Source organism: Arachis ipaensis, chromosome B4 (genome assembly GCF_059453495.1).
Source record: "Arachis ipaensis isolate K30076 ecotype BB chromosome B4, ASM5945349v1, whole genome shotgun sequence".
In the NCBI taxonomy this organism is placed as follows: domain Eukaryota; kingdom Viridiplantae; phylum Streptophyta; class Magnoliopsida; order Fabales; family Fabaceae; genus Arachis; species Arachis ipaensis.
Genome location: NC_142439.1, coordinates 1,050,431 through 1,067,018, shown reverse-complemented (window position 1 = coordinate 1,067,018; position 16,588 = coordinate 1,050,431). Strand labels below are relative to the sequence as shown.

The 16,588-nt window shown below is 32.4% G+C and overlaps 2 protein-coding genes across 4 annotated transcripts; both read left to right on the top strand.

Moving 5' to 3' along the window:
- The first annotated feature begins 1,981 nt into the window (after positions 1–1,981).
- On the top strand, positions 1,982–6,161 carry LOC107638343 (putative serine/threonine-protein kinase PBL2). 3 transcript variants are annotated; one of them, XM_021120337.2, is made up of 7 exons: positions 2,077–2,229; positions 2,343–2,367; positions 2,800–3,110; positions 3,213–3,348; positions 4,206–4,342; positions 4,451–4,574; positions 5,463–6,161. In XM_021120337.2, the coding sequence occupies exons 1-7, from the start codon at positions 2,206–2,208 to the stop codon at positions 5,843–5,845; spliced, it is 1,140 nt and encodes a 379-aa protein (XP_020975996.1). In that variant the 5' UTR covers positions 2,077–2,205; the 3' UTR covers positions 5,846–6,161. The 3 variants fall into 3 exon arrangements, with proteins under 3 accessions (XP_016197060.1, XP_020975996.1, XP_088340039.1); XM_088483913.1 differs by having other exon boundaries at positions 2,169–2,229; positions 2,343–2,515; XM_016341574.3 differs by lacking the exon at positions 2,343–2,367 and having other exon boundaries at positions 1,982–2,229.
- A 3,446-nt stretch (positions 6,162–9,607) lies between these two features.
- LOC107635824 (transcription factor MYB33-like) lies at positions 9,608–12,537 on the top strand. Its single transcript, XM_016339386.3, has 3 exons — positions 9,608–9,968; positions 10,872–11,655; positions 12,263–12,537. The coding sequence occupies exons 1-3, from the start codon at positions 9,618–9,620 to the stop codon at positions 12,454–12,456; spliced, it is 1,329 nt and encodes a 442-aa protein (XP_016194872.1). The 5' UTR covers positions 9,608–9,617; the 3' UTR covers positions 12,457–12,537.
- Positions 12,538–16,588: the final 4,051 nt, after the last annotated feature.

Genomic DNA, 16,588 nt, shown 5'->3' with positions numbered 1-16,588 from the left:
CTAATTATGTAGGAGAGAGAAGTGTATATTTTTTTTTAAAAAAAAATATTATTTAGTATCTCAAGAAAAAAGAGTATATTTTTTAAAAATAAATAAATAAATAAAATATTGTTTACATGCCCGGCCCCGGCGGTTGTTCTTTGAACGTTCTAAAGCGCAACTGCTCTTTATTTTATTTTCCCCTAATGCAGCTATATTTAATTATTTTCTACCGAGACAAATTTAATTATTTTAGTTAAAAAATATAAAGTAAAGTTAAATAAATATTTGAATATTTATATTTTGAATAATTAATTTTTAAATAAAAACAGCACTAATAAAATTTTTTAGAATAATAGATAATTAGATATGGATATATTATCTTTAAATTAGATCATATATTAAAATAAAATGTCTTAATTAAACTAATTTATTTACGTTTGTTATTCTAAAAAACTTTATTAGTATTTTTTTAATTTTAAAAGCTAGTTTGTCTGAAAAATATATAATTAATTTAGTGCATGATTGATTATGACTTTATATGAGTGTACATGTAGATGAAAATTCATATATAATTATCTTCATATAATATATACAATTATATTGATTTAGTGCTATGATTCGGAACACCGCACTTTTGTTTAAGTGGTGGTGACGTGTTGTGAAGAAAGAGTGCCTTTTGTGGAAGAATGTGGTCTGTTCATGTAATAACTTGAGATCGGATGAGTTACTGTCTATGCAAGTGCTCCCTACTAGAGGAGGTCCTTGGAAGAATATCTGCCAAATAGAATTCAAGGAGCAGTATCTGAGGGATAAGATGATTACAGGTCTGGCTATGAAGGTTGGTGACGGACGAAGGACTCGGTTTTGGGAGGATGTTTGGTTGCATTGTGACTCCTTGAAAGATCGATTTTTCAAGCTCTTCTCTATTTCAAACCAATGTGGGTCGGTTATTGGGGATTGTGGGTTTTGGGATGGGCTAGAGTGGGTTTGGAGCTTCCAATGGAGGCGTGAGCTTTTTCAGTGGGAGGTAGAATTACTGAGTCAGTTACATGAGGTGTTGAGACCTGTGAGGCTAGCGAATGATAGGGAGGATAAAGTCGTGTGAAAATATGATAGACTTGAAATTTTTTCGACTAACTCCTTTGTGCAGGTGCTATAAGAAGGAATGCTATCAGAAGATGTTACCAGTTACAGTTTCACGAAGACCATCTAAAAATGGTTGGCTCCACCAAGAATAGAGCTGTTTGTCTGGTTTGTCCTGATAGGCAGGGTGAATACAAAAGAACGGCTAAGCCGTCTGGAAATTCTTAGCCAGGATGATAAGCAGTGTGTCTTGTGTAATAAGGATGATGAGCACGTCCATCACCTGTTTCTCGGCTGTGATTTTGCTTGGTAGGTGTGGAGTGCATGGATATCTGTGTCTGACCGATTCTGGGTATTCCCGGAGCGAGTGAAGGACCATTTTTTGAGTTGGACAGATGAGCCGAGAAGAAAAGAAGACCGAAAGCAGCGCCTAAGATGCTTCTGTGCGATTGTCTGACACATTTGGATGGAGCGAAATAGGAGGATCTTTCAGAATGCGGGTAAAGGTGTTGACGAGTGGAGAAGTACGCATCCCTAGAATTGTTGATGGCTATGCCAGAGATGACGTGAGGAGGTTGGATCGTTGGGATAGGTTTCTTTGAAAGAAGTCTAGTTTTTAGTTGGTTTGATTCTGTTTGTTCCACCTTAATGTGTTAAGCTCTCTCCTTTAAAAAAAAAACAATTATCTTCATATAAAATTACTAATATTAAATTATTTAATATTTTTTATTTTTTATAAAATTAGGAGTCAGAATCGAATCCACAAACTCTAAGTAAATATAAAAAAATTATCATTCAAACTCTAATTTAACAAACATCAATCTAAACGCACACTATATCATTTAAGTTATAATTTATTACAAAATTATTTAACGTTTTTCAACTAACAACTTCACCCATGGATGTATCACTTTTTAAACTCAAATTGACCACGCTAGCTCCTGCGTCCTGAGACCTCAGCTAAGGTATTATTATTATAATATAATAGGACTATAGGTGCTATACTGCTATGCCGTGAACATTTTCTTCTTGCTTGGCTCACACAAACACCATAACATATAGCGGTTCATGATTTGTTCCGTGTAATAACAGCAAAGACCGTTATGGGAAACGCATGTGGAAGTGCCAAACCCGTTGCTCATGTCTCTTCTTCTAACTTTTCCGGTAATTTCTTTCTTCTTTGCTTCTTTCGCTGCCTTCGTTTGAGTTATTGCTTATAAGCTGTTCCGTTCCTGAGTGAGTGCACTTCTTTCCTCACAACAATGCCCAAATTGAAGGTTCTGAGGCTGCTTTTCAATTCAGGTTGCAAAGAATCTCCAACAATAACAGCTTTTTACTCTTCTGTCTATCTATTCAACATTCAGAAAACACTCTAATCAAATCAAAGTCACCTAGAAACTACACAACTGTTGCAGCCCCAAAACCTCTTGGTTACAGATTTTAGATTTAAGTTAGATACTAGACTTTGATTCATGTTTTGTTGCATTTTATAGAAGAGGAATGTTAGAGGCCATCAGAATTTATTGTTTTTTGCCATCAATTAGCGATCAATATTTAAAAGTACGGGATAAAGTATTTTGTTGGATAATTAGACTAAAAGAATTGAGTTGATGGATAAGTGATGGATAAAAATAATAGATTTTGATGGTCTTCTGGCATTCTCTTTGTAGAAATTGACTTGAAGAAGGTAGATGTTGATCTTTGTTTCTAAATTTGTGTCTGATTTTGTAACAGGAAGTAAGAAGCCTGTAAGTAAAACGAATAGGAGTCCAAACTCTAACATGCGAAAAGGCGATTCGAAAATATCCGAATCAAATGCTGGAAAATTGATCTCCACTAACCTTAAGTCCTTCAGCTTCAATGATCTAAAGGAGGCCACTAAGAACTTCCGGCGAGAAAATTTAATTGGAGAGGGAGGGTTCGGGCGTGTGTTCAAGGGATGGATTGATGGGAACAACTATGCTCCAACGAAACCGGGGAGTGGGATTGTAGTGGCCATTAAGAGTCTTAAGCCAGAAAGCTTTCAAGGTCACAAGGAATGGCTTGTATGTACAATAAGGACCTTAAATTATAGCTTATATTTTCCTTTTAACTCATTGATCTTGCTTCAGATTCGATTTCATTGATTTGCATCCTTTTGTTGACAGGCAGAAGTCAATTATCTCGGGCAGCTTCACCATGAAAATCTGGTGAAACTTATTGGTTATTGCTTGGAGGGTAAAAACAGACTTCTTGTTTATGAGTTTATGCAGAAAGGAAGCTTGGAGAATCATTTATTCAAAAGTAAGTGCCATTTCATCCTGTTATTTGGCCTTTCTGTTGGTCCCCTTTCTGCTTCCCTAAATGCAGAGAATATGCCAATGTCAAATGTGAATGATTTATATCAAATGATTTGTAAACAACTGTGTTGTTTGATCTATACAGTGGTGGAAGATGGCTCAATCCTTTGTTCTGTGAGTTTTTTTTTGGGGGTACATGCGCTGGAAAAACAGGTTTTCTAGAGGTCTAGTAGAAAAATCCTTTTTTCTATGAGTTCTATTTTCGCATCTTTTTTGTGTTTCCGCCGTCTCTTTTCTTTCGTATTTCATATTCGTTCATAGTTTCTTATCACATGACTAATGGAATAAGAACATTAAAGCTTGTATATAGTTGTTGAATATAAAAGACATAGGATAATAATTAACTGTCACTTGATCAATATATCAGGCATGTTCTGTTACCAAAAGGATCATTTTTAGGCAGTAGATACCAGGACAAATCTTCAAAAGAATGATCTTAAACTTTGGTGGAAACTTGGATTTCACGCTTGTTTCTGAAAAACAGTCCAGAAAAATGTTGTTTTCGGAAGTAGTTATAGTCTTTATGAAATCATGTTCAAACGGTGATTTATTGATCCCTTGGACAACAGAAAGAAAATTTTCCATATTTTTATCTCCTTTATTTCCACTATATTTTCTAATTCCATCTCTCAGTTGTCTTTGCTTGTCTGAATAAAGCATAACAATGTCCTTATTTCTAATGAAGCAAAAAATGCTATAATCTGCTTCATCATGTTTGTAGCATAATTACTTCGAGCTAAGCCGTAATTTCTGTTTTTCCATATATCATAGTAACTTAAATTCTGTCTTTTATATCTGCAGAAGGTGTTCAACCTATACCCTGGGCCACGCGGATCAATATTGCAGTTGGTGTTGCAAGAGGATTATCATTTTTACATTCCCTGGATGCAAATGTCATATTTCGTGATTTAAAGGCTTCCAATATCCTACTTGATTCAGTAAGGAACATTAATAGTTGGTTCACTTGATATATAAAGAGTAAAGACTACATATTCTGATTTACTTTTATGTTTCCATTCTAAAAGGGTAGCCTGGTATTTCTGTAGGATTTTAATGCAAAACTTTCGGATTTTGGCTTGGCAAGAGATGGTCCTACTGGAGATAACACTCATGTTTCAACCAGAGTTATTGGAACTCAAGGGTATGCTGCACCTGAGTATGTTGCTACAGGTATCGTTTCTAACAGAATATCGTTGTTGATTAGCTGATATCTATTGTTAGTGTAAAAAAGCATTAAAAAATGTTTGGGAGACAATAGCAAATGAACCCAAAGCTACCCTATTTTGCATTTTTTAATTACCGCTGGAATAATTGGATAATATTAGATGTAAGAAGTGTATATGATGGATGTTATAGGTATGATATTATGGATGTTAAGTTAAATAAGATAACTGAGTTATTGTCTCCCTAGCATTAGGTATTATTTTGTCATCCATAATGAGCTATCATATTTATTGAGTTTGACAACACGAGATGTCAAACCTCTTTTCATATTCTTACTTCATTTTTAACTGCAATTGAGAAAACACATTTTTTAATGTAGTCTTTGACTTTTGAATACCCAAGTTGCAATGCTTTCCTCATTTGTGGACTTGATTAAAATTGATTCTGGTGTAACTTTGTTATTTTGTTTTGATTTTTGACTGACTTATTTTACTTCAACTTTTTGTTTGAAAATGATATGTGAACTTCAAGAAACAGAACTATAAGACATCATTGATTTAGTATTCCATAATTCTGCTATGCAACTTATCAAAATTATCATAAGTACACCAAGGTCAGGTGTCTGGCCATGTTCTTGCTCAAGATTCCAAACTCCAGAGTTAGGAACTCTTTTCTTTTTGGCCATAAAATGCCAGAGTTCGATAATAACTCCTGCTCAACCACTTACATATTCAATGACCACTAATCACTAAATTTTCAGAGTATCCAATCAAAGCAGGCAATAGTTCTTGTGTTACTTTTTTCCTTTAATTGGAAGCCATATCATAGTTTCTGAGTTCTCATATAACTTTATCGATCCTTCGCCTCGTTCTAAGTCAGCTTTTCATTAAACAGGTCATTTGACCCCAAGAAGCGATGTGTACAGCTTTGGCGTTGTCTTGTTAGAGTTATTAACAGGGAGGCGTGCACTAGAAGATGATAGGCCTGGATTTTCAGAAGAAACTCTTGTGGATTGGGCGAGGCCCTTCCTGAGTGATAACCGAAGAGTACTGAGAATCATGGATACTCGGTTGGGTGGTCAATACTCCAAGAAAGGAGCACAAGCTATGGCATCACTCGCCTTGCAATGCCTAAACACTGATCCAAAACTTAGACCACCCATGGTAGATGCTCTTGCAACACTAGAAGGACTCAATTCGTCGAATTCAATGCCGAGGACGCCACGATTAGGTACAGAGAGTAATTCAGCCAACCACTCTGGTTATTCGCACAGGTGAAAAACCGAAATACAAAACTTCGGATCAGCATCTTGTTTTGTCTTGTTTTGTTTTCTCTTTTTGTCTCCATGAATGCTTCAGCATCCCTATATGTGTTTCAGTTTGAGGCTTGAGTTCCGAGAGTAGGAAGAACAATAGAATACAGTTAGATTGTAAGTTTTTTGAGATGGGTTATGTGAACAGTGAAGTATACAGAAGCTGCAAAATCAAAACATAGCATATTTTTTTTCTTTTCTTTTTATAAGGTAACGAAATAGCTCTATGTATAAGTTCTGTGAATACTGTTTTTCTTCATCTATGTGCTATTGTCCAGAAAGTTTGGCCTATTATTAAATTTGATTTGAGGACGCTGAAATCATTTATACAAGAAGATAAGAGCTCCAAGCACAATAACAGAACTCTTCTAACATAACAACAGCTAACTAACTAACATCACTAACAGTGTAACTAACTATTGAATTAATGATGCCCTATAACATGGTAGTATGGTACTGGTCAATTTGTTTATATCGCTCATTTAATGTACACAAACACTGAACAGGTTATAACATAGTATGATTTACCTTTTTTTTCTTTGGGTCGGATGGATTGGACAGTTTTCAATTTTAGGCATCAAACACACATTTAATGGTTCTATCTACTATTTGGTTACTGCTAAGATTCAAATCGAAGTGTAATATACTAAGAGGTAACATATTTAACTACTCAATCAGTGTATGCTTTGGCCGATGGGTTAGCCTTTAAGTATGGCCTTGTATAGCCTCTATTGAAGAGCAAATAATCGTTTCAACAACCCATGATTGAAAGAGCCCTTAAGATATCCAAGAAGGTAATGATGAAGAACATGCAAAATGAGAAAGTCCAAGGTTGAAAATAAAAGGCTCAATAAGGGAAATTGATTCTCTCAATTTTTTTGAACACTTGAGGGAATAAAGTGTGATCTCTCACTATTAATTTTATGAGTCTCGCTAGGGACACAATGGCTTATTTGTACAATGTGTACAATCGGCTATATAAATTACAAAATGAACATCTTCCATACTATCTGAATAACCATCTGAGTACTAGGGATAATAAACATCTTCCCAAAAGCTTAAACTGATTTTTAGATTCACCAAGGATCAAACTCTTGACCTTTCGGATCTAAAGCTCTAATACCATGTCATGATACCACTCATCCCAAAAGTTTCAGCTGATGGAAAAATGTAACACTAATGATTATATCTCTAATACTCCCTAAACCTCCATTGTACACATTGTACAAATATTTCATTGACTCCTCGTACTTTCCCTAATTTTATAAGTGGGATAAAAAATAAATATAAAAGAGAAAGAGCAATGAAGGGTTAAATTAAACAATTGACACTATCCAGTCTTTTCTCCACTAGAGAGGATCTGTTCTCTCAATAGGTTGCCTACAAAGCCAATGGTTGTACCAAAGTCCAAATATGGTTGAAAAGGGTTATCTACTCATAAATATATATATATAGAGAGAGAGAGAGAACCACATCCAGTCACATTTAATTTAGAGTAAAACATCATCTCGATCCTGATAATTGTACGAAATCACATCCCATTTTAACCCTTATTTATCACTTCTGTCGAACATTTTGATAAGATTAGATAATTATTTAAGAATATATATAAGAAAACAACATTTAATCTTGTTAAAAATAAAGAGAGAATAATTACAAATATTTTTTTTATTATCTTAGATTAATATATTTTTTATGAACTAATAAATTTATTAAGAATTTAATATATGCATGTATATCGCTGTATATTTCTAATTTTTTTTAATTACATGTAAATAATTTGAAGGGCAAATTACTTATATAAACCATAAATAAAAAAAATTAGGTGTATTCTCCAAATTGTAAAAGGTTACGTCAATGTCTCAAGTCTTATTTTTATGTAAATCAAATTGAATAAATTCGATTTAGGACACGATTTGATACTAATTGATTGCTCCTATGGTAAATCGAAGCCAATGGTTTTGATTTGATGGTTTTCATTTACATGCAACATGATTTTATGCTAAATCGAACTCAATGGCTTCGATTTAGTTGCAATGCAGCTATATAAGTCGAAGCAATGTATAGACTAGTTTGATAAAATTTTTATTTTAAAAATGATTTATTAAATTAGTTTTTAAAAGATAATTTTTAAATAAACTTTTAGTATTTATTTTTGATAAATTACACTAAAAATAATTTTCAATAAACACAACTAATAAGAACAAATTAATAACTTGTAAAAATATTTCTACAAGAGAGATAAATAAAAATATATTATACCCACCTTATTAAAAATTTAATCAGTCACTTAACATACTTTTTTAGTACTCTTTTTAAGTATTTTTAATAATTTTATTATTATTATTATTATTATTATTATTATTATTATTATTTACTTTATCTAAAAGGAGTGAACAATTCATATATAATAATTTTATTATTGAGAATACTTAAAAAAATTACTAAAAAAAAAAGTCTCATAAATATTTGTTACATTATATAATAAAATTTTAAAAGTAATACTATATCTAAATTAATTGAAATAAAATAACTTTTAATTATATTCAGTATACTGGGTCTTCTCTTCCAATCTACTTTCTCTCCTGATTTTCCTCTTCATTTGCCATCAAATATTCTCCTCCTACTTCTAAGGCACCATCCAAACTCAAATTAAATTTACATTTTAAAGAAAAATTAAATTAACAAAATTTAAAATTCAAAACTTATGAAATAAAAAAATTAAAATTCAAAACCTAATAATAATCATAATAAGCTCAAACATTTTGTACTGCAAAAAAAAAAAAAGCTCAAACAAATTAAAGTACTTCCATAAATAAATTATTTCTTTCTCTCTTGTTACTTTTCTTCTATGTGTAAGCTCATACTCTATCTTCTGTCTCTATGTGTGGATCTACACTTGACTCTCTCTTTCTTTATTCAATGATTAAAAATTAAAAAAAAAATAAAGAAAAAGAAAAACACCGGCAATTTCAAGGTCATTCCTCGTATCAATTTTCTTCTAGGTTTCTCTTTTTTTTTTTTTTTCTCCTTTTTCAGCATTGTGATTCCAAATCTTCTTAATTATCCTATGGCTCTCGGATTAAAAATGAGTCCTTTTTCTTAATGGTTTATTGGTTATTCTTACCTTAAAATCTCATAGTAGCTAAGTGATGAGTGAATGTTAATTTGTGCTGGTTATAGATATTGCGGTTCTTTTGTTGATGAGTGAATGTCAATTTTTTGGAGTTCAATTCAGGTGAATCCTCTTGTTGAAACAATTTTGGTTATTTGATCCTTAACATTCAATTTTTTTTTTAATTTATTGAAGTAACGGACTCTTTATTAGATCTTACATGCTCCAGATCATTAATTAACGATGGATTTTCCAAAATTGTGAAAGTAATAATTGCATCTTCAGCTTTTCATGATTGCAGACCTGAGTAATCATCTTACTCAATTTTTTTTGTTTAGATTAATGAATATCAGAAATTTGATTTTGAGTTGCAATCTATCGAATTTGAATCTTTTAAATTTTGAATTTTTATTTTAGAATATAAGATGTGATTTCTTACTTTTGAATAATTTTTTTCTCATATTTTCCCTAAATTTCACTTATGAAATATCCTAATTTCACTTATGAAATAAACAGTGAAAGATCGTAATTTTTTTAAGATCAAAATTCCAGATTCTCTACTTCTTTACTGACTTAATTGTGGGTAAAACACTTGTACTTTTTTGTAGGCACATTGAGAGCCATGAGTAGCATGACGAACATGGGTGATGGTCGAAAAGTACCCAAAAGTCGTCGGTCACCATCATCAGTTGAGGAGCCTACGACGGAAGGAGAAGGTCATTTCAAGAAAGGCCCTTGGACATCAATAGAGGATGCAATTTTAGTAGACTACGTTACGAAGCATGGAGAGGGGAATTGGAACGCTGTTCAAAGGAATTCGGGACTTGCTCGATGCGGTAAAAGCTGTCGATTACGATGGGCAAATCATTTGAGACCAGATTTGAAAAAGGGAGCATTCACCGAAGAAGAAGAGCGCCGGATCATTGAGCTTCATGCTAAGATGGGAAACAAATGGGCACGGATGGCTGCAGAGGTTTGTAATCTAAAAAAATACTTGTTGATGAAATGAAATGTGTTATATATCCCAAGTTTTGTTCTTAATATATGTTAAGAGGAGAGCTAGGGGCACTAACTTTTGTGATTTGTAGCTATCAAATAGTCATCAATGATGATTTTAATAGTGTGAGATTTCATCTAATGGTTCACTTTTCTTTGCTGGTTACATGTTGGCCAGAATTTAATAAAGTTGCTGGCCCTAGACTTTTCCCATGTGTTAATCTAAATATCTGACATCAAAATAACACAAAGCCGAGTTGTAAATCCATATGTTGTGTTTGATCTTAACATTCATATCATGCAACTACTGTTGCATTTAGTTTTTGTTTCATTTTAATAAAAATGTTGTGTGTAAAGTACATTTTTAAGCTGAATTCTCATGAACCAATACTAAATTTACATAGAGAAGAGAACAAGAAAACTAAGGTTTGAATATATTTTCTAGCTTTATGATAATAATTTACTATTTTAATTTTAGTGCCTTTAATCCTAGCTTTCTTGTTTTCCTTTTAGCTTTACTTTTCTAGCTTTTAATCCTTCTATTTTCAATATTATGTTTTCTTCTTTGCTATTCGATGTTTGTGAATATTTTGAAATATATATGTAGTCTTTTCGAATAATGAATATATGTTGTTGATGTTTATAAATATTCTAAAAATATTGCTTTGGTCTATATATTTGTATTATATAAACCAATAAAATTTAGAGTGAATACTCCATCCGATCCCTGACAATTACCTCGAAAGGACAATGAGACTCCCAAGATAATTGTTTTTTGTCAAGAATCTCGTCTTTCGAGATAATTGTCAGCGACTGTTTTGAGTTTTTTTCTAAAATTTATTATTTTTTATTATTTAATTAACAAAAAGATTTGTTTCAGCTGCCTGGGCGTACGGACAATGAGATAAAGAACTATTGGAACACAAGAATTAAAAGAATGCAGCGGTCTGGTTTACCAATCTACCCTCCTGACATATGCTTGCGGGTGATGCATGGAAATCAAGAAAGTCAAAATGTTGGCAGGTTGACAGACGGAGTCAACCAGCATGACGATCTTTCACAAACAGACACGTTGAATATACCGGAGTTAGATTTCAAACATGTTAAGATCCCCGAGGATCCATCAATTTTTGACATGCCTGAAAACAGCATGTTTGAACAGAGTTCAGATTCATCCTATGGTTACAACATGTTTCCTATCATGCATCCTGCGAAGCGCCTTCGGGAATCAGCAGAAATAATGCAGTATGCACCGGTATATGAAGAAGATTACATGTCTGATGAAATTACCAACCAGTTTCATGGCGATCCCTTAAATGGCAATACTTGTTGTTCTTCTTCATCTTCTATGCCTCTATCCGGAGGCATGAAGTTGGAGCTCCCTTCACTCCAATACTTAGAGACTCAACAAGGCATTTGGGACACACCTGCTTCCCCACTTCCTTCACTTGAGTCTGTTGATACCTTGAGCAGCGGTTTGTTGGAACCAATAATGTATCAGTCAACAAAGCATTTTCAAGTGCAAGAAACACCAGATGAAGCAGTCAAGTGTAAGCCGGAATGGGATGAATCAGGGGAGCCGTATTCCCCCTTGGCTCAATCTTCTGCTTCCGTTCTAACCATGTGCTCACCGGACGGACCTCAATGGGTTGAAACTATTCAGGGTTAGTTCGCATAGAGTAAAGTATATTTTTTGTCTTTAAGGTTTGCGATATTTTTCAAGAGGTGAAAACTCAGGTGCAGATATTTTTACATGAAGTTGATAACCGAAAGTTGTTAGATGATTTAACAAATTTGACTAAATTGTTATCTAACGACAGACAGTCGCATCTGAGTTTTTACCTTTTTAAAAATATCTTTAACGTTTAATTTCATGCAATTTTGTCCCAAATGTTTTTAATTTGTGTCAAAACTATCCTTAAAAATTTTTAATTTTGTTCCTAAAGTTTTATATGAAATTAAAGTTCATTGGTAATTTGGTGGAACTCAGGTGCAGTCGAACTCAGGTGCAGTCGACTTCACGTGAAATCGATTTCACCTGAGTTTTCACCTGGTAATTTTGACACATATTGAAAACATTAAAGAAGAAATTGAATAAAACTAAACGTTAAGGATATTTTAAAAAAAATCGAAAATGCTGAGAACAAAAAACATACTTTACCTTAGCATATATCATTATTTATTAGTCAAACCCTTTTAATTGTGTTTGTCAACATGGACTATCTGTATATGCACTTATTTAATGAATAAATTATGTTCTTGTTTTGGCAGATCATAATATAAAGCACGAACTAGGCACAGAGTTCCCAACTTACTGTTCTGGGAAGGATGAAAAAAACATGAATCAAATACACGTGACAAGGCCCGATGCTTTACTTGACTTGGCTTGGTTTGAGAATAGCGTCGTCAATTGCGACGGCGATAAGTCTTTTAGAAAAGATGCCTTCAACACATTTTTTGGTTAGCACTAGCATATATATATATATATATATAGATAAATCGTAAAAGATTGCTTTGTTAATAGTTTGAAGACTATGTTAATTCTCTTTATTCAGTGGCACCCTAGCAATCATTTATTTGAGGATAAAGAGTTTTTAAGGAATGTTAGATATTTTTGTTTCTTTCAATATCAAAGTTGTCACATGTTACATTTGGTGCTGAATGCTCGTGATATTGGAACCACATCCCAAACAACTGTGTTTTTTTTTTTTTTTTTTTTTTTATCAATTCAAACGCTCTAACTAACTCAAACAAGTGCAATGCACTGTCTTCCCATGTCACTTAATAAAGACATGTTTAAAGTCTTTACTGAAATTATTAGAGAATGCTTGAGAATGGATTGAATTAGACTCTTGAGAACAACCGAAGATTATAATAATTAGTTCTCGTTTTATAAACACTTACTTTTTGAAGTGGCAAAACAAACTTTAAAATATTGTATACGAAAGAGATGAATTCAGAAGATAATACATAACGATGTCTACTAATTCGGTTAAAATTTGTTTATATCTAGTTTTTAATATTTGGTGAAATTTATACTATAATAAAAAAGGTGAATTCTATCGTCCCTTTATAAAGTAATATGTAATTTATCGTGTGTAATGTGTCACTTTTTAATTGGTTATTAGGCCATGGTTAGACTATTTTATAATTAAATTAGTTTTTAAAATGGGTAATTATGCAATTTTTTAAAGTATTAAAAATTGAAACATGACTTTTTCCCAAATCATTTTCAGAAGATGTATCCTAATCCTCTGTCCAAGCACCGGTGATGACGAGGACGAGGACGGGACGACGAGAGACGCGCCGGAGTAAGGAGACACGACGACGCAGAGCAGGGGAGCCACAGACGCCACGACGCAGTGTTGGAGACGCATCGAAGCTAGCGAGACGAATCAGAGGAGCCGGCGATCGTGACTTTTGGACTCTGGAGTTCGGCCGTTAGATGGTGAGGAAGAGTTGCTGAGTGACATTGAGAGAGAATGAGGAAGAAGAATTTAGGATTAGGGTCACCGTTAACTTGATTTGTAAAATAAAAAAAACCAGTTTCTAATCTTTTAATAAATTATACATTTATCCCTTTTAAAATAGGAGGTAATTTATATGTTATTTTAGGAAGTGTTAGGTAGAATTCACCTAATAAAAAATGTGTTGTAAGATATTATTTTCACAAGTATTTTTAAATTAATCAATTAAGATATATCTAAAAATCTTAGATATTCTTTTTTCAAATTTTTTCGATCTAAACAATGAATTAAATCATAAAAAAATCTAAAATCTATATAACTTTTACCGGACAAATTTATTGTCAAATCTGATGATAATTCAACATTTTTTCTTGTAGTGGATGGTCCATTTTATTAATCTTTATGGCTAGGAGAAGATTATCTTGTCTTCAATAGTAATTCAAAATTTTGCAACCTAAGACTGAAAATAAAGAAAAATATATTATAATATAAAAGATGACAAAATATTTTGTTAAAGATCTTTATTCATGAGTGTCAACAATAACATAATCCTTGAATAACAAAGAAGCCCTAAAACAAGTATTGGCAACCATACAAGCTTTCTTGTAAGTATTTAATAATTACAAAAAATCATTTTAACAAAGTTCGTAGACCTATATTGTAAGATTCCAAAAGAAAATCAATGAAAAATTGATTAAAAAAATAGAATATATAATATTTACTCCATTATTTATAGTTATAGAAAAGTCATTTGACACTTTTTCATTCATACAATAATTAATGAAGTAAGTCACTTGGACTTTTAATAACAAAATTTTTGCTTTACATTTTTGTAATTCTACTTCCATGAGTGAACCTTAACCATTTCTAAGTTCCTCAAAAACTACTAGAAGTCGATTTCGTTATTTAGGATGGACAAACATTGGGCTGCATTTGTTTATAGAAGATGGGACATTGAATTAGGGACACAGAAACACACAGAATCGTGTTTGACACATGAATAGAGACATTGTGTCTAAAGACGTATTTTGTATCCATTCAGAAAGGACACAAAGATACTAACAAGGGACACAATTTATTTTTTCTTTTATTATTTTTGTTAATTTTTTATAATTATATTTTTTTCTCAAATTTTTTGAATGAAAAAAATGAGATTAAATTAGATTTTCATCATTTGTTCTATTTTATCACCAAACAAAATACAAAAATACTAAATTCTGTGTCTCTATCCTCTTTATGTCTTGTTTTTAGTGTCTTATCTTATCATATTGTCAGAAACAAAACAAACATAGCCTAAATGTCATATCTCTAAATGACGATTTGGGCATTCCTTTTCCAAATAATTTGACAATGGCATCATCATTAGAAGAACCTTATCAGCTTGGAGCAAAGCTAATTGTTCCTATGTTGAAAATTGAGAAAGACATTATCATTAGAATAACTCCAATCATTGTTAACAAATAGAAAAAGAATTTATGAAAGTGCTTACATTTTTCTCTCTAGCCTTATCATTTACAAAAGATCTATCCTTCTTGTGGCTACCTAGATACATCTCAACTCTACTGAAAGTTCATCTGTTTGCAGTTTCCAATGATTTATCAGCACGGAGTTATTGTTAGTATTGCAAGTGTGAGGAGTGTTGAAAGTTAGTCCAACATCAAAGAAAGCACGGAAGAGTGAGGAGTTTATAAGATAAGAGACCCATTAACTTACTATCTTAAGGTTTTGAGTTTGATATGGTGTCTTCTCATCTTAAGTTCTCTCACTTGATTCCTCTCCGAATTCTCCCAAATGGTCAAGAGCTCCCCACGGTGGCCCCAACAGTTAATATAGTAATAAATATTAATTCAGAAAATATCAATGAAATGAATATCAACAATTACATACAACTCATGTTTCTTTCTAGCAATGGTCATGGATCTCAATGTATGAGGAACTAGATCCATCGCCAAAATGATCATAAAATTCTGAATCGAAACCAAAGCAAAGGTCCTTTACTTGTGATGGTTCTGGACTCCCATTGGTTAAGAAAGAATGAAAAGTTTACTGTGTATTGAACCAATAACATTTGGTGCATCCTGTATCATTATGTATAACTAATTTATAGTTGTATTTGTTTTCTTAATGGTAAATGCATTTGTTAAATAATGTAAGATTATTAGATTTTTCATAATTGTAGTAGTTTCTCTGACTTAATAAACATATTAATCTTCAAAGGCAAAAATTTTGGTAACAGTTTTTACTAATAAATTTTAGAAGCGGATGAAGTTACACATAACCAAGAAAAATAATAAACAAAAAGAAAGATTGTTGACATTTTCTTAGCATAGTTATTTTGTACTTTCATGGCACACTAAAAAAATAAAACAAAAAAAACATCCAAATTCAAAATTAAAATGTTGAACACCATGCATAACTGGTCCCCTTTTTGCAAATTGGAAAAGTTAGAGTGGAAGTGTCTAAGCAATTAAATAGGTAAAGAGTGGAAACTTCAAGTAACTCTTTTACTGTCTTTTAGTCTTACATCGGGTAGAAGAGTAAGGCATTTTACATTTATAAAGTAGATTATACGTAAAAGAAACGTGTATGCGAAAAGGAGAGATGGTTGCCATCTCCTTTGATTGGACTTTTCTGTTATACACACTCCGTTAAGGCCTCTGTTACTCATAATCATCTTTATTTTTGTAAATTGTTACAAACAAGGATGAAGGTATCTCTCCATTGAAGCCATTCTTGTGCCCATCTAGAAACCGAATGTTAGGCAAATCACCAATGAACTTCCACAATGTGTGAAGATCAGCATAATCATCTGGGATGTTACCCTTGAAACGGTTCCCAAACAATGTCAATGTCCTCAACCTCTTCAAACCAGACAATGCTGGAGACAACACCCCAGCCAAGCTAGTGTCATGACAAAAAACATAAAAGTAGTTAACTTAATAATTAAATTTCAGTATTTACTTTTAGCAAACTTTTCTTAAAAACTGGAAAATCCTGCATTAGTATTTGCTTGCTTCCAACAACATATGGTTTATATAACTAGCTCAAAAGTCGCACATAAGATTTACCTCTCTATCGAAATAACATTTCTATATGACATAACATGAAGAGAATTTGATCTTGTAACTTC

What these genes read in the sequence shown, in the direction of transcription:
- LOC107638343 (XM_016341574.3), top strand. Translation starts at nt 2,169, where the DNA reads ATGGGAAACGCATGTGGAAGTGCCAAACCCGTTGCTCATGTCTCTTCT. An exon ending in AAGGTCACAAGGAATGGCTT is followed by an intron (nt 3,111 to 3,212) that starts GTATGTACAATA and finishes TTTTGTTGACAG; the next exon opens with GCAGAAGTCAATTATCTCGG. An exon ending in ACCTGAGTATGTTGCTACAG is followed by an intron (nt 4,575 to 5,462) that starts GTATCGTTTCTA and finishes TTCATTAAACAG; the next exon opens with GTCATTTGACCCCAAGAAGC.
- LOC107635824 (XM_016339386.3), top strand. Translation starts at nt 9,618, where the DNA reads ATGAGTAGCATGACGAACATGGGTGATGGTCGAAAAGTACCCAAAAGT. An exon ending in GGGCACGGATGGCTGCAGAG is followed by an intron (nt 9,969 to 10,871) that starts GTTTGTAATCTA and finishes GATTTGTTTCAG; the next exon opens with CTGCCTGGGCGTACGGACAA. An exon ending in ATGGGTTGAAACTATTCAGG is followed by an intron (nt 11,656 to 12,262) that starts GTTAGTTCGCAT and finishes TTGTTTTGGCAG; the next exon opens with ATCATAATATAAAGCACGAA.